At 40.0% G+C, this 18,508-nt stretch overlaps 1 protein-coding gene across 2 annotated transcripts in view; it reads left to right on the top strand.

The window, feature by feature from the left end:
• QSER1 (glutamine and serine rich 1) overlaps positions 1–18,508 on the top strand; it is an 84,923-nt gene that overhangs the window by 19,229 nt on the left and 47,186 nt on the right. Inside the window, exon 2 of one of the 2 annotated variants that reach the window (XM_028832510.2) lies at positions 18,233–18,345. In XM_028832510.2, coding sequence (XP_028688343.1) covers positions 18,233–18,345 — 113 coding nt within the window. 2 annotated transcript variants of the gene reach the window in all.

Below are 18,508 nucleotides of genomic sequence, written 5' to 3'. Positions count from 1 at the left end.
ATCCCATTATTTTTTAGAAGAAATAAAAAAATTAAAAAGTACCAAGTTATGAATGATTACTCGTTGTCTTTAAATAAGATAGAATTGATCCCTATGATATGGTTTGGCTCTGTGTCCCCACCCAAATCTCATCTCAAATTATAATCCCCATGTGTCAAGGGAGGGACCCGGTAGGAGGTGACTGGCCTATGGGGGTGGGGTTCTCCCATACTGTTCTCATGGTAGTGAGAGAGTTCTCCTGGGATCTGATGGTTTAAAAGTGGCAGTTTCCACTGTACTTGCTCTTTCTCTGCTGCTGCCTTGTGAAGACATGCCTTGTTTCCCCTTCCCCTTCTGCCATGATTTTAAGTTTCCTGAGGCCTCTTCAGCTATGTTGAACTGTGAGTCAGTTAAACCTCTCCTTTACAAATTACCCAGTCTCAGGTCGTTCTTTATAGCAGTGTGAAAATGGACCAACACAGACAGTTGATACCGGGAGTAGGGCACTGCTATAAAGATAACCTGAAAATGTGGAAGTGACTTTGGAATTGGGTACCGGGTAGATGTTGGAACAGTTTGGAGGGCTCAGAAGAAGACAGGAAGATGTGGGAAAGTTTGGAACTTCCTAGAGACTTGTTGAATGGTTTTGACCAAAATGTTGATAGTGATATGGACAATGAAGTCCAGGCTGAGGTGGTCTCAGAGGGAGATGAGAAACTTACTGGGAACTGGAGCCAAGGTCACTATTGCTATACTTTAGCAAAGAGACTGGCAGCATTTTGCCCTGACCTAGAGATCTCTAGAACTTTGAACTTGAGAGCGATGATTTAGGGTATCTGGCGGAAGAAATTTCTAAGCAGCGAAACATTCAAGATGTGACCTGGCTGATCCTGAAGGTGTTCAGTCATTGCATTCACAAAGAGATTATCTGAAACTGGAACTTTTATTTAAAGGGAAGCAGAGCATAAAAGTTTGGAAAATTTGCAGCCTGACTGTGGCAGAAAAGAAAAACCCATTTTCTAAGGAGAAATTCAAGCAAGCTACACAAATTTGCATGAGTAGTGAGGAGCTGAATGTTAATAGCCAAGACAATGGAGGAAAATGTCTCCAGGCCTTTTCAGAGATCTTCACGGCAGCCCCTCCCATCACAAGCCTGGAGGCCTAGGAGGAAAAAATGGTTTTGTGGGACCAGTCTGCTGCCCTGTTCAGCCTCAGGACACAGCACCCTGTGTCCCAGTTGCTCCAGCGCCAACCATGGCTAAAAGAAACCAAGGTACGGCTCAGGCCATTGCTTCAGAGGGTGCAAGCCCAAGCACTGGCAGCTTCCATGTGTCGTTGGGCCTGCGAGTGTTCAGAAGACAAGAGTTGAGGTTTGGGAACCTCCAGCTAGATTTCAGAGGATGTATGGAAATGCCTGGATGTTCAGGCAGAAGTCTGCTGCAGGAGCAGAGCTCTCATAGAGAGAACCTGTGCCAAGGTTGTGCAGAAGGGAAATGTAAGGTTGGAGCCGTGACACAGAGTCCCTACTGGGACACTGCCTAGTGGAGCTGTGAGAAGAGGGTAACCGTCCTCTAGACCCCAGAAAGGTAGATCTTCTGAAAGCTTGCACCACATACTTGGGGAAGCCACAGGCACTTGATGCCAACCTGTGAAAGCTGCAGTGGCTGTACGCCACAGAGCCACAGGGGTGAAGCTGCCCAAGGCTGTAGGAGCCCACCCCTTGCATCATTGTGCCCTGGATGTGAGACATGGAGTCAAAGGAGATTTTGGAGCTTCACTATTTAATGACTGCCCTATTGGGTTTTGAACCTGCATAGGGGCCCTGGCCCCTTTGTTTTGGCTCATTTCTCCCATTTGGAATGGAAGCATTTACCTAATGCCTGTACCCCCATTGTGTCTTGGAAGTAACTAACTAGCTTTGATTTTACAGGCTCGTAGTCAGAAGGGACTTACCTTGTCTCAGATGAGACTTTAGTCTTGGACTTTTGCATTAATGCTGCAATGAGTTAAAACTTTGGGGGACTGTTGGGAAGGCGTGATTAGTTTTGAAATGTGAAAAGGGCATGAGATTTGGGAGGGGCCAGGGGCAGAATGGTATGGTTTGGATCTGTGTCCCACCCCCCAATCTCATCTCAAATTGTAATCCCCATGTGTCAAGGGAGACCTCATGGAAGGTGACTGGCTCGTGGGGTTTCCACCATGCTGTTCTCACGATAGTAAAGGAGTTCTCATGACATCTGACAATTTAAAAGTGGCAGTTTCCCTTGCGCTCACTCTCTCCTGCCACCTTGTGAAGACATGCCTGGCTTCCCCTTCACCTTCTGCCATGATTGTAAGTTTCCTGAGGCCTCTCCAGTCATGCTGAACTGTAAGTCGATTAAACCTCTTTTCTTTATAAATTACCTAGTTTCAGGTCATTCTTTATAGCAGTGTGAAAATGGACTAATACACCCTATATTAGTATTATTACTCATCTATTTCTGTGATATCTTAAGTGGAAGAGGAAAGAGTGGTACTTCAGTTGAGTTGCAAAGAATTTTGAGTTGCAGATAAATAACATCCTTGAGAAGCAGGAAATTAATATTATTGGTCATATGTGTAAAGCAGTGTCCCTATAATTTCTGTCCTTAGCCCACTTCTGATGTGACTCACTTTTGGACATTTTCATTCACTTCCATGACTTCAAAAAACACTCAATTTGTAATGATCCCCAATTTTTTATTTCCAGCTCAGATTTCTCTTCTGAGTCCGAAGTAGGAATATTCATTACCTCTCTTTCAATTATTTCTCACAGTATGTCTCTTTTTAACACCCCAAACTCAGTGCTTTCAAAATTGAAACCGTCTGTTTGTTCAGCCTTATGGGTGGCTCACTGTCATTCATGATTCCTCTTTCTTCCGTGCAAGTCTTCTCAATTGTGTTTTTTAAGAATTCCTAAGTATCTTAACTATTGCCACTGTTTTGCCCTCATAATTTCTGCAATAGGATCTTGGCCTTCTCTCTTTAAGGTTTGCTCTGTTCTGCACAGTATTTATCAGACTAAGATAGTGATTCTTTTGAACTTTTCAGAGTGAACTTATAGGGTCCTATGTCACATGTCAGAACTACTAATCAATAATTTCTGAAAGGGAGATCTGGATGTATATAGTTTGAAAAAACTAACCAGATGATGCTGATGAGCATGCCTGGTTACAAACCATTCTTTAGGCCAGGCAAGGTTTCCCATGCCTGTAATCCCAGCACGTTAGGAAGTGGAGCTGGAAGAATTGCTTGAGCCCAGGAGTTCAAGACCAGCCTGGGCAACACAGGGAGACCTTGTCTCTGTAAAAAGATGTTTAAAAAACTGGCAAGGCATGGTGTCACACGTCTTTGGTCCCAGCTACTCAGGAGGCTGATGTGGGAGAATTGCTTGAGCCTGGAAGGTCACACCTAGGATGAGTTATGATCACACCACTGCACTCCAGCCTGGACAACAGAGCAAGACCCTGTCTCAAAAAAGTATAAATTTAACTCTTACTAAAATTCTTGAGACGCTCTTGATTCCCTTGAAGATAAAATGTGAGATCCTTATTTTGGTATATAATATTCCATTGTTTGATTCCCGTCTACCTCATATCCCTATTCTCCAATACAACCATGCTGAATTACTACAGTTCTAATGTGCCATGTTAGGAATATTTCTAGGTCTTCGTATATGTGATTTTGTCTCCTTGAAACCTTCTTTTTCTTTCCTTGGATAATTTCTCCTCTTCCTTTGTTTTGTTTTGTTTTGAGATGAAGTCTCGCTTTATCCCCCAGGCTGGAGTGCAGTGGCTCCATCTCAGCTCACTGCAAGCTCCGCCTCCCGGGTTCACAGCATTCTCCTGCCTCAGCCTCCTGAGTAGCTGGGACTACAGGGGCCCGCCACCACGCCCAGCTAAGTTTTTGAATTTTTTTTAGTAGAGACGGGGTTTCACCATGTTAGCCAGGATGGTTTCAATCTCCTGACCTTGTGATCTGCCCACCTCAGCCTCCCAAAGCGCTGGGATTACAGGCGTGAGCCACTGCGCCCGGCCTCTCCTCTTCCTTTTAATACTCAGTTGTCATGTCCTAGAGGAAGTCTTCCCAGATTGTGTTATGTTTATTTACTTATGCTGTTTTATTTCTCTAGTCCCTAGCATAACACTTGGCAGTCAATAAATGTCATTTGTATAAATGCAGACCTCACCTTTAGATGCAATAATAATAGCATTGATTCAGCATTCATTATATGCCAGTTGCTGGACTGTGCTAGTTGCTGCTGACCATATATGCTTTATTGTTTATTCTCACAACAACCTGATGAAGGTAGGTGTTACTATTACCCATATTTTACTGTTGAGGAAACGGAGACTTGGTTAAATCTAACTAATTATCTGTGTGGCTAGCCTCTAAGTCACAGAATTTATATAGAACTGGATTTGAATCCTGTAGCTTTGTTTGCAGAGCTGTGCTTTTATACAGCTGTTACACAGTTGTTTCAAAGTTCCCTAGTTTATTTTTTAAAATTCATGATAAATAATTTCTTAATAAGAGCTGATTATTCTTAGGCTACATGTTTTTACTTTTAACTTATCAAACTGGATTAACTAAAACAAAATAAAGATTTAAAAATATTTGGCATTTAGGTATGAATGGGATAGGTATATGCTAGAGTTCCGTGCAGACTTAATTCAGTGGACTTAGTGTTTATTTCTGTTCAGATTTTATACCAAAGAATACTGTGTGCTAAATGAAGTAAAAATATTAATCTTAACTGAGAATATTAGAACTACAAAGAACATTAGGCTTTATAAGTAGGAAAACAAGTATTCTACAAGAGTATGTATTTTGCTCAAAGTCTTGTAGCATTTATTTGCAGAAGCAGGACTGGAATTTGGGGCTCCTAACTTCCAATCCAGAATATTTATCTTTCTCACCTGTGAAAAGCTGATATACCTAAAACTGTAACAATATTTTCAAAGCTTGAAGAGAATTCTATTTTTATTACATTCTAGGCATTAGTGACCAAATTATTTAACACAAAAAGGACAAAGTGATATGACTCCTTAAGGCAAAATCATTTATTCAGTGTTTAAGTAACTTATTACTTGTGTGCAAGTACTGGTTTGTTTTCTCAGATTTAACGTATTTTATGAAACATTTGCTAATTGATTTTTAAACCTGGAATGTGTTTTATTTCTTACGCATCAAGGAGTAGGTTTATGTGTTATTCATATCTGGATATGAACCATAAGAGCACATATTTAAAAGCATTTTATCTTACAGTCATATACTGTCTTCACTGCATGAGTGGACATTTTAGATGAATTTTTTTGCCTTGGCTATATCGGCTTTAGAAATTAATTTTCTTTGTTATAGTGAAGTTGACTAAAAAATGTTCACACTTAAACAGTATAGAAAGTGATAACCAGATAACTAATCTTTGCTGGTTTGTTTTAGTTTTTTGTTGTTGTTTTTGTTTTTGAGATAGTCTCACTCTGTTGCCCAAGCTGAAGTGCAGCAGCCCGATCACAGCTAACTGTAGCCTTGACCTGCTGAGCTCAAGCCATCCTCCCACCCTAGCCCCCTGAGTAGCTGGGACCACAGGTGCCACTATGCCCAGCTAATTATTTTTTGTAGAGATGGAGTCTCACTATGTTGCCCAGGCTGATCTTGAATTACTGGACTCAAACAGTCCTCCAGCCTTGGCCTCCCAAAGTGCTGGGATTATAGGTGTGAGCCACTGCACCTGGCCTGTTTTGGTTTTTTGAGGAAATTATAAATTTTTTAAAAATGTGACAGTGACTGAAAGAAGATGATACTTCCCTTTGCAAAATTCTAACCTTCCTTGTCCTCAATTTCATACCTTATTCATGAGTGTGTGGGGAGGAGATGGAAGATTTGTTTTATGCTAGGCTGGGAATATGAAGATTGAAACTTCGTTCATTTGGTTCATTCTTCTCTAGGCTTTAGCTGAGGTAATACTTGGAGTATGTAAGGTGATGGTAAAAGTTTACTATTCTCTCCCTACCATGACTACCCAGGGCTTGGGGATTAAGAAGGGCTATGCTGGGCCACCATAGGTCCTATCTTACATAAACGTACATATATTCAAAGAAGAGTCTATACTGGTCCAAACGTGGGAATTAGAAATCAAGACCATGTTTTGAGGCATGCTTTTTCCTTTTAGGATTACAAAAAAGAAATTCTGGCTTTTGTTTAAAAAATAAGCAATCTCAACAGACCAGTGACTATCAGGTTATTATTCCTGGGATTAATACCTTCTGAAATGGATTTTAAAACCATAAAGCATACAGATTTTTAAAAAACATTATTATGTGGGATATGGAGATGGGCCAACCGTAAGAGATTGAACACATGCATGACAGCAAGGCTTATCTAGAAACCACCTTCTTATTTGGTAGTGTTGCATAGTTCATGAAAAATTAAAAATGATCACTAAGGTTGGATGAATATAATTTTTTTTTTTGAGATGGAGTTTCACTCTTGTTGCCTAGGCTGGAGTGCAGTGGCATGATCTCTACCTCCCAGGTTCAAGCAGTTCTCCTGCCTCAGCCTCCTGAGTAGCTGGGATTACAGGCATGCGCCACCACACCTGGCTAATTTTGTATTTTCAGTAGAGACAGGGTTTCTCTATGTTGGTCAGGCTGGTCTCCAACTCCCGACCTCAGATGATCCACCCGCCTCAGCCTCCCACAATGCTGGGATTACAGGCATGAGCCACTGCACTCGGCCAGATGAATATAATTTTTATTGATATAATTTACATGGATAAGTGACCATTTTAAAGCATACAATGCCATAATTTTTAGAATATTCACAAGGTTGTACAGCCATCACTATTATCTAATTTCTAGAACATTTTCATTACCTAATAAAGAAACACATACCCAGTAGCAGCCTTTTCTAGTTTCCCCTCTCACCAGTCCTTAGCAAATACAGTAATCTGTCTCCATGAATTTGCTTATTTGGGACATTTCATATATAGCCATGCATCACTTGACAAAAGGGGTATGTTCAGAGAAATGTGTCGTTAGGCAGTTATATGACTGTGCAAACATCTTAGGGTATACTTACACAAACCTAGATGGTGTAGCCTACTACACACCTAGGCTATATGGTATAGTCTGTCAATCCTAGGCTACAAACCTGTACAGCATCTTACTGCACTGAATACTCTAGGCAGTTGTAATACAATGGTAAGTATTTGTGTATCTAAACACACCTAAACATAGAAAAGGCACAGTAAAAATAAGGTATTGTAAGTTGTACATATACTCTATTGATTGAAACATTGTTATGTTGGGCTTGACGCTTTTTTTTTTTTTTTGAGATGGAGTCTCAGAGTCTCGCTCTGTTGCCCAGGCTGGAGTACAGTGGCGTGATCTCTGCTCACTGCAACCTCCGCCTCCCGGGTTCAAGCAATTCTCCTGCCTCAGCCTCCTGAGGAGCTGGCACATGCCATCATGCCTGGCTAATTTTTGTATTTTTAGTAGAGACGAGGTTTTGCCATGCTGGCCAGGTTGGTCTCAAACTCTTGACCTCAGGTGATCTACCACCTTGGCCTCCCAAAGTGCTGGGATTACTGGTGTGAGCCACCATGCCTGGCCAGGCATAACTCTAAATGGAATTATATGTGGTCTTTTGTGTTTGGCTTCTTTCATTTAGCATAGTTCTTTCAGATTCCTCCAGGTTGTAGCCTGTATCGGTATTTCATGCCTCTTCGTGGGTGAAAAATATTCCAGTGTTTGATACATCACATTTTGTTTATTCATTTATTAGTTTTTGCACATTTGGATTGTTTCCACCTTTTGACTATTATGAATAATGTTGCTATGAACATTTATGTACAAGTTTTTGTGTGAACATGTTTCCATTCTCATGGGTATATACCTAGGAGTAGAGTTGCTGGGCCATGTGGTAATGATGTTTAACTGTTTGAGGGAGGCATGAGATTTTATTAATATTTTCTTAATTCAGTTAACTACTATTGCTTTATTCACAGCTAATTTTATGTCAAATGTAATCTTTATCCCATTGCACATAAGATACCAAAAAACCCTATTTTATGGCCAGGCGTGGCGGCTCATGTCTGTAATCCCAGCACTTTGGGAGGCTGAGGCGGACGAATCACTTGAGGTCAGGAGTTCAAGACCAGCCTAGCCAACATGGTGAAACCCCATCTCCACTAAAAATACAAAAATTAACTGAATGTGGTGGCACAGGCCTATAGTCCCACCTACTTGGGAGACTGAGGCAGGAGAAGCACTTGAACCCCAGAGGCGGAGGTTGCAGTGAGCTGAGATCGTGCCACTGCACTCCAGCCTGGGTGACAGTGTAAGACTCTGTCTCCAAAAAAAAAAAAAAAAAAAACCCACCATTTCTCTGTATTGTTCTTTGTGACTTATGATGTAGAGCTCTCTTGATTTGTGCTTCAATAATTAACATCATTAGATGGTAGCTCAAGTAGGTTTTGGCCTTATATGAAATCCTGATATAATGCCTAAAATTAATAATATTAAGTCTCAGATAATTCAGTTTTTAATTAGCATGGACTGACCTACTGGCTTAATCTTTCATTTCTGAGTCCCTAGTCCTTAGCAGAATGCCTGCCTAGTCAAGTAGGCACTCAGTAAAAGTTTGAGAGATGATTCAGCTCTAACTTGAAGGTGATTTCTCTTCCAAAACTGTACATGGGTTGTAATTATTTATGAGTACCTACTGTGTACCACATACTATTCTGGGTGCTTGGGATGTACCAGTGAATAAAGCAAAGGCTCTGTCCTGAAGGAGTTTACCTTTCAGTGCATGCTGGGCAAACTAGCATACTATATATAGTATGTTGAGTATTAATGCATGGAGAAAAATAAAGAGGGTTAGGGCATGTGGAGAGAGAGGACAGAGTAAGGATGTTGTTTTATATGAAGTAGTCAGGGAAATCTTGAGTGAGGTGAAATTTAAGCAGAGACCTAAGGGGAAATGAGGAGTGAGTTTGAGGGATGAGGCAAGAGACCTGTGTGGCTGGAGTAAAAAATAGGAGCTAAAATCAGAAGTGTAAGGGAGCAGCAACTAGATCATGTAGTGCCTTGAGAACTTTGTAAGAAGTTGTGGCTCTTACTTGTGAGGTGGGAAGCCGTTGGAAAGTTTTTCGTGATTTGATTTTACCTTTTTAAGAGAATGACTCAGGCTGAGGAGGAGGGGAAGGAGGGGCAAGAGCAGAGGCAAGGAAACCACTTAGGTGTAATAATTCCTTGCCTGTTCAAGAAGTGACTGGAGTTAGCAAAGATTTGTAAGGAACACCCTCTTCGTCCAGAAAACCCTGATATTTATAAATTAGATCAATAATTATTCTAACTCTTAGGAAGTTGTGTTTAGGTTTAGCATGGCTTACATTTTTTTAAATGTAGACTTCATTTTTGGAAACTGCTTTAGATTTACAGAAAAATCAGGAACATATTATAGAGTTCCCATACACGCCCCTCCCCCCCCAGTTTTCCCTATTATTGCCATCTTATATTGGTAGGGACATTTCTTACAATTAATGAACCAATATTAATACATTATTATTAACTGACACCTATAGTTTATTCAGATTTCCATAGATTTACTTAATGTCTTTTTCTGTCTCCTCTTACCTATAACAGTTTCTCCAGCTTAGTTTGTTGTTTTTGTTGTTGCAGGTTTTTTTTTTTTTTTTTTTGGAGACAGAGTCTTGCTCTTTCATCCAGGCTAGAGTTAAGTGGCATGATCACCTATGAACTCCTGGGCCAAAATGTGTAGCTGGGACTACAGGCAAGCACCACTATGCCTGGCAAATTTTTAAGTTTTTTAGAGACTAAGTATTGCTGTGTTGCTCAGTCTGCTATCAAGTACTCCTCCGGCCTCAACTTCTTTTTTTTTTTTTTTTTGAGACGGAGTCTCGCTATGTCGCCCAGGGTGGAGTGCAGTGGCCGGATCTCAGCTCACTGCAAGCTCCGCCTCCCGGGTTTTTACGCCATTCTCCTGCCTCAGCCTCCCGAGTAGCCGGGACTACAGGCGCCCACCACCTCGCCCGGCTAGTTTTTTGTATTTTTTAGTAGAGACGGGGTTTCACCGTGTTAGCCAGGATGGTCTCGATCTCCTGACCTCGTGATCCGCCCGTCTCGGCCTCCCAAAGTGCTGGGATTACAGGCTTGAGCCACCGCGCCCGGCCTCAACTTCTTTTTACTTTGCTTTTGATAACCATCACAGTTTTCAGAAGTACTGGGCAAGTATTTTGTAGGACACCCCTCTTTTGGAATTTGCCTAAGGTTTTTTCTTTTCGTGTTTAGACTGGTGTTACCGGTTTTGAGGAGGGAGACCACGGGGGCAAAGTGTCACTTTCATCACATCATGTCATTGGTACATACTATCAATGTGATTTATCACTAATGATATAGGCCTTTATCACCTGGTCGATTCTCATCAGGTTTCTACATTGTAAAGTTACTCTTTTTTTTTCCACCTTTCAGTACTATACTCTTTGGAAAGTCATCATTGTGTGCAGTCCACACCTGCGTGGGGAGTAATGGTCTCCCTCCTTTAGGATAGAAAATCTACATAAATTAATTGGGAATTCCTCAAGGGAAATTTGTCTCTTCCTCTCTATTTATTCAATCATTTAATTATCAGTATGGACCCATGGATATATATTTTATACTTTGGGTTACAATCCAGTACTATTTTGTTGCTCAAAATGTTCCTGCTTTGGTCATTGGGAACTCTTTCAATTAGCTTGTGTGTTCCTTTGACATAAATGTCTTTTTTTCTCCCTTCTTTTCTGCCCCCTTTCTTTTTAGCACTTTCTTACTTTCTGGTACTACAAGATGCTCCAGACTCATCTTGTATATTTCCTGCCCCAGTACTAGAATCAGCCATTTCTCCAAGGAGCCTCGATTCCTTTTTCTTGGAGAATGGTGTGAGAAACCCATCTGGGTACTGGGTATGTTCTTTGCTGCTGGAGTGTCATTGCTTCTGGGCTCTGTCCACCAGAGTAAGGAAATACACATGTAGCCTGTTTTAATATAGAGAATGATTGCTATGATCATTTTAAAAGCATATAAAATTGTAAGAGTATTTTGAAAATAACAGTTGGGCATTTGGGTTTTTGTATTAAGGGATTTCTACATTGCGCTTTGAGTAGCAAAAGAGTGAAGCTGGACTCCTACCTCACACCATATAAAATAATTAATTTGAAATGGATCAGTCATCCTAAATGTAAAAGCTAAAACTAAAAAGAGAAAACATGGGCATAAATCTTCATGACCTTGGATTGCAAGTTATTCCTTAGATATGCTATCAAAAGCATGAGTGACAAAGGAAAAAATAAATTGGACTTCAAAATAAAAACTTTTGTGCTGTACCTGATACCATCAGAAAGTGAAAAGATAACCAATGAATGGAAAACAATGTTTAAAATAATAAGATTTTTCAGGGACTTGTATGCAGCATATTTAAAGAACTCTTGTACTTTAATAATAAAAAGATAACCCAGTTAAAATATGAGCAAAGCATGTGAATAGAACCTTGTCCAAAGAAGATGCAAGTGGTCAATAAGCACATGCACAGATGCTCTACATTATTAGTTATCATGAGGTAAATGCAAATCAGAACCACTCCACACCTGTTAGGATGTCTATTATAGATAATGAGAAATATAGATAATAAATATTAGTGAGAATGTTGAGAAATTATAACTTACACTTTGCTGGTGGGAATGTAAAATGGTACAGCCACTTTGGAAAACAGTTTGGCCATTTCTCAAAATGTTAAACATGAAGTTTTCATTTGACCCAGCAAATTCATTCCTGGATATATATACCCAAGAGAAATTAAAAACATACATCTATGCAAAAACTTGTACATGAATATTCATAGCATTGTCATGATAGCCCCAAAGTAGAAACAACCCAAATGTCCATCAGCTGATGAATGGATAAACAAAATGTGGTATATTCATACAACAGAATATTCAGCCCTAAAAAGGAATGAGGTACTGATATATCCATGTTGTAACAAGGTGAACCTTGAAAACATATTTAGTGAAAGAAGCCAGTTATAAAAGGCCACATGTAGTATGATTCAGTTTTTATGAACTGTTTTGAATAGGCAAATCCATAGAGACAGAAGGTAGATCAGTGATTGCCAGAGGCTGAGAAGAGGAGGGAAATAGGACCAAGTGCTCATGGATACATGTTTATTTAGGGGGTGATTAAAATATTCTAAAATTACATTGTGGTGACAGTTGCACAAGTCTGAATATTCTAAAAACCACTGATTAGCATACTTTAAAAGGGTGACCTTTATGGTATGAAAATTGTATTCCAAGTTTGTTTTTTTACAAAAATATTTAGAACAGAATAGCAAAAGATACTTAGGGATAAATTTAACAAAGTACATGTAAGAATTATACACTAAACACTACAAAAGATTGTTGAGAGAAATTAAAGACCAGAAGCAGCTATACTGTATTCATGGCTGAAAAGATTCAGTACTTTTAAGATGGTATAGTTTTTCCCAAATTGGTGTTTAGATTCAATGCAGTTTTTTTGTTGTCATAGAAATTGACAAGCTAACTCAAATGTATGTGGAAATACCTAGCACAGCAAAACAGTTTTGGAAAAAGAACAAATTTGGAAGATTTGTGTTATTGAATTGAAGACACTATAAATACAATTGTATAAAAATATAGTTATTTGTGGATTGATTTATATGAACAGACATTGGTCAGTATAATACTATAGTCAAGAAATAGAAACCCAAATATATGGTTTATTGATTTTTGACAGAGGTGCCAAGACAATTCAATAGGTAAAGAATAATCTTTTCCATATATAGTGTTGGAACCATTGCACATTGAAATTTTTAAAATGAGTATCAACACTTTACACCACATATAAAAAATTAACTCCGAATGGATTATAGCCCTGAATGGAAAAGTTGATAGTATAAAACTTCCAGAAGAAAACACAACAGAAAATCTTTGAGGTCTTAAACTTAGACAAAGATTTCTTAGGTACAGCACCAAAAGTACAGTAGGTAAATTAAAAACTGATCAAAATTAAGAGCTTTTGCCCTTCTAAAGATACTGTTACAAGAATGAAAGCCACTGGGTGGGAGAAAATATTTGCAAAACATAACTGGCCAATAATTTGCTCCAGAATATATAAGCAACTCTCAAAACGCAATAATAGAAAACAACCCAATAAAAATGGGCAGAATATTTCAGTAGTACTTTTACTAAAGATTTCTACATGGCAGATGGTGAGATATTTATTGCACATCAATTAGAATGGCTTTTTTTTTTTTTTTTTTTTCCAGCCAGAGTCTCACTCTGTCGCCCAGGCTGTAGTGCAGTGGTATGATTTCGGCTCATTGCAACCTCTGGCTTCCCAGGTTCAATTGGTTTTCATGCCTCAGCCTCCTGAGTAGCTGGAATTACAGATCTGTGCCACCATGCCTAGCTAATTTTTGGATTTTTAGTAGAGATGGGGTTTTGCAATGTTGGCCAGGCTGGTCTTGAACTCCTGACTTCAAGCAATCCACCCAACCTCAGCCTCCCAAAGTGCTGGGATTGTGAGCCACCACACCCAGCCTAATTTTTTTTTTTTTTTTAAAGTAACAACTTACAAACTAACAATACCTAGGGCCCACATGGATGCAGTTACTAGACATACATTAGTGGTGGGAATGTAATATGTTATAACCACTCTGGAAAACATACAGTTTATCTGAGTTAAACATACATTACTGTATAACTCAGTCATCTCCCTACTCAAGTGAAATTAAAACTTACGTTCACACAAAAACTTATGCACATGGGTATAGCACCTATATTCATGATTGCCCCAGATGTCTCTCAACTGGTGAGAAGGTTTTAGAAAACAAACCAACCAGCCAGGCGTGGTGGCTCACGCCTGTAATCCCACACTTTGGGAGGCTGAGGCGGGCGGATCATGAGGTCAGGAGATCAAGACCATCCTGGCTAACATGGTGAAACCCCGTCTCTACTAAAAATACAAAAAATTAGCCGGGCGTGGTGGCAGGCGCCTGTAGTCCCAGCTACTCGGGAGGCTGAGGCAGGAGAATGGCAGGAACCTGGGAGGCGGAGCTTGCAGTGAGCCAAGATTGCATCACTGCACTCCAGCCTGGGTGACAGAGCGAGACTCCGTCTCAAAGAAAAACAAAAACAAACAAACAAACAAAAAAAACCAACCTTTGGTGCATCCATGCAATGGAATACTGCTCAGCAATAAAAAGGAATGAATCACTGATAGAAATAACACATAGATGAATCTCAGAGGTGTTACACTAAGTGAAAAGTGAGACACAAAGACTACATATTAAAAGATTCCATTTATGTGACATTTTGGAAAAGGCAAAATCACAGAAGCAGAAAACAGATCTGGGGACTTGGTGGTAGGATGGGCTTACTGCAGAGAGACGGGGAATCTTTGTGGTGATGGAGGTGTTCTCTCCCTTGGTTTTTGTGGTTTGTTTATGCAGGTATCAGAACACACACTAGAGGGCCAGGAGCAGTGGCTCACTCCTATAATCCCAGCGCTTTGGGAGGCTGAGGTGGGCAGATCACCTGAGGTCGGGAGTTCAAGACCACCCTGGCCAACATGGCAAAACCCTGTCTCTACTAAAAATACAAAAAAATTAGCCTGGCGCAGTGGTGCGTACCTGTAATCCCAGCTCCTCAGGAGGCTGGGGCAGGAGAATTGCTTAAACCTAGGAGGTGGAGGTTGTGGTGAGCCGAGATCGCACCACTACGCTCCAGCCTGGGCGACAGAGTGAGACTCTTGTCTCAATAAAAAAAGACCAGGCACGGTGGCTCACGCCTGTAATCCCAGCACTTTGGGAGGCCGAGGCGGGCGGATTACGAGATCAGGAGATCAAGACCATCCTGGCCAACATGGTGAAACCCCGTCTCTACTAAAATACAAAAAATTAGCCGGGTGTGATGTGGGTGCCTGTAGTCCCAGCTACTTGGGAGGCTGAGGCAGGGGAATCGCTTGAACCCGGGAAGTGGAGGTTGCAGTGAACTGAGATCGCACCACTGCACTCCAGTCTGGTGACAGAGCAAGAAAAAAAAAAGTCCCAGAAAAGGTGAATTCTACCCATGCAAATTATACCTAATTTTTAAAAAGTGAAAATATGAAAAATTTGAACCCTGAACTTTACCTCACACCATACCCACAAAAAAATCTCAAAATGAGTCACAGACCTAAACATAAAAGCAAAAACATTAAAACTTATAAAACATAAGAGAGTATATTATATGACTTTGGGTTGGTGAAGATTTCTTAGGACACCAAAAGCACAAACTATAAAACAAAATATCTTGATAATTCACATTGAGCAAAAATTAAAACCTCATTATTTAAAGACACTGGAGGCCAGATGTGCTGGCTCACACCTGTAATCCCAGCACTTTGGGAGTCCAAGGTGGGTAGATTGCTTGCTTTAGTCCAGGAGTTCCAGAACAGCCTGGGCAACGTGGACAAGCCTTGTCTCTACAAAAAGTTAGCCGGTGGTGGTGGCGCATGCCTATAGTCCCAGCTACTCAGGAGACTGAGGAGAGAATCACCTGAGCCTAGGAAGTTGAGGCTGCAGTGAGCCATGATCATGCCACTGCACTCCAGGTTGGGCGACTGGAGTGAGACCCTGTCTCAAAAAAAGAGAAGAAAAAAAAAAGGAATAAAGAAATAAAGACACTGGAAAATGAAAGAGAATGAAAAGGCAAGCCAATAGACTGGGAGAAAATACTCCCAATACATATATTTGACAATGAATTTTGATCCAGGATATGTAAAGAACTCTTAAAACCCAATAAGAAGGGAAACAACCCAGGTTTGGTTTTTATTTTAGATTCAGGAGGTACATGTGCAGGTTTGTTACAGTATGATGCTGAAGTTTGTAATACAAATGATCCTGTTACTTGGGTACTCAGCATAGTAGCTGACAGTTTGATTTCCAGTCCTTACCCCACTTCTTCCCTCCTCTAGTAGCCCCCAGTTTCTATTATCGCCATCTTTCTGTCCGAGTACCCAATATTTAGTTCCCACTTATTAGTGAGAACATGTGGTATTTGGTTTTCTGTGCCTGCATTAATTTGATTAGGATTATAGCCTCCAGCAGCATCCATATTGCTTCAAAGGACATGATTTTGTTCTTTTTAATGGTTGTGTGGTATTCTAAGATGTTTGTGTACCACATTTTCTTTATCCAGTCAACTGCTGATGGCATCTGGGTTGACTCCATGTCTTTGCTATTGTGAAAATGCTGCAATGAACATGCGAGTAAATGTCTGTTTGGTAGAATGACTTGTTTCCTTTTGGATGTATACCCAGTAATGAAATTGATGACAACTTAGATCTTTAAAAAGCGCTGAAGATTTGAATAAACTTCACAAGAGAAGCTAAAAGAATAGCCTTACAAACATACAGAAAGATGCACCTCCTCGTATGTTATCAGAGAAATGCAAATTAAGCCACAATGGGGTGAACCCACCTGGAATGGCTAAAATTAAGAAGACTGAAAAGATCAAGTATTGACGGATGTAAAACTACTGGAATGTTGATACTTCACTTTTTTTTTTTTTTCTTGGAGACAGAGTCTTGTTCTGTCACCCAGGCTGGAGTACAATGGTGCAATCTCAGCTCACTGCAACCTCTGCCTCCTGGGTTCAAGCGATTCTCGTGCCTCAACCTCCAGAGTAGCTGGAATTAGAGACCTATGCTAGCATACCCAGCTAATTTTTGTATTTTTAGTAAAGATGGGGTTCTGCCATGTTGGCCAGGCTAGTCTCGAACTGCTGACCTCAAGTGATCCACCTGCCTCACCCTCCCAAAGTGCTGGGATTACAGGCATGAGCCACCACACCAGGCTGTGTTGCAGACGTTAGTAAGGACACATTACCTTAACCACTTCAAGCTCAGAATCATCAGTAATGAGACAAACTGACATCGTGTGCCTTCTCATGTGATGCAATAAGAAGTACACAACAGGCCAGGTGTGGTGGCTCATACCTGTAGTCCCAGCTACTTGGGAGGCTGAGGCAGGAGGATTGCTTGAGCCCAGGAGTTGGAGGCTACAATGAGCTATGATCCTGCTGCTGCACTCTAGCCTGGGCGACAGAGACCCTGTCTCTTAAGACAAATCCAGAATTTGGGACATCTTATAATTTAGTTGCCCTGGATTCTTCAAAAGTTCAAGGGATTAGGGATTAGGGGATGGGTGAAGGCACTGATACTAAGAGAAATAACCAAATGAAATCACTGAATTTTGATTGAATCCTAGTTAAAAAGAGCTTAAAACTTCTAGATGTTTGGCAACAATGGGGGAAACTGGAATATGACCTATATATTATATGATTATTGAATTAATGCTAAATGTGTTTAATAGTGATATCTGGTTATATAAGAATGTCCTTGTTCCTATGAGATGTACCTGATGATATCTCCCAAGTTATTTTCAAGTTGTTTAGCAAAAAAAAAGAAAAGTGTGTGTGTGTGTATACACAAAAATAAATGATGTTACAAAATCTTAATAGTTGTTGAATCTTAAGGGACAGGTATATGGGTGTTCATTGAAGTTTCGATTTTTTCTATGGGTTTAAAATACTCAAAATAAAAACATAATCTTTCCTTTCCAAGGGGAGGGGGTAAAAAAATCTTGTTTTGGACTACTCTGATAATGTTTGAGCTTGAAGTTTTCTCAGTGAGTTATTGGGAAATAGTATTAATTCTTTTTTTGAATTATCTGTTATTCCATAGAATACTATAATTGGGTTATGGAGGTTATTTCATCTGGTCCTTTTTTTATACAGATGAAATTAGTCCAACAATAATTGAGTCACTTATTTAAATTACACAGTAAGCCAGAAGTAGAGCCTATACAATGAATTCAGCTCTCTGTTGTCCAGGATATTGCTTTTTCTGCTGTACCACATTACCTCTCCCAGTAAAAAGACTCTTGTTTGAGGTAGAGTTGAATTAAAGAAAATACTGTATATTATTTTTCTCCTAATGCATCTTAAATATATTTTCTCCATTGTGATAGTATCGTCAGACTGTGTTTGATCCACTAATCTATAGGTCAGGAAGTTGGTCAAAGGTTTCTACTACTTTTATAGTTGCTCTTCTAGAAGTTTTTTTTATCAAATGGTTTGGACTGTATATTTTGTTCACTGATTTTTAATGTCCTCTAGTTTAAGCTATGAAGAAGGACATCCCTCACACTCTGAAACAGATCTCCTTCAGAGACAGAGTTTTGCAGCCTCTCATCAGCTTCCTGGATATGCTCCCACACCTCAACCTACTGGTAACAATTCTCTTGTGAAATATACTATGAGTCTGGGTACATTTAGTGAATAAGAAGGAAAACCAATTTTCATGTGTTGGGTTCTGAATGTGTAGGACATACTCATGCCATGGGAAATGAAATGAGAGTATAAGCTTGTTTTTTGTTTTTGTTTTTGACACTG

Source organism: Macaca mulatta, chromosome 14 (genome assembly GCF_049350105.2).
Source record: "Macaca mulatta isolate MMU2019108-1 chromosome 14, T2T-MMU8v2.0, whole genome shotgun sequence".
NCBI lineage: Eukaryota > Metazoa > Chordata > Mammalia > Primates > Cercopithecidae > Macaca > Macaca mulatta.
Note: the sequence above shows the minus strand (reverse complement) of the source record. Positions and strands in the feature narration are given on the sequence as shown.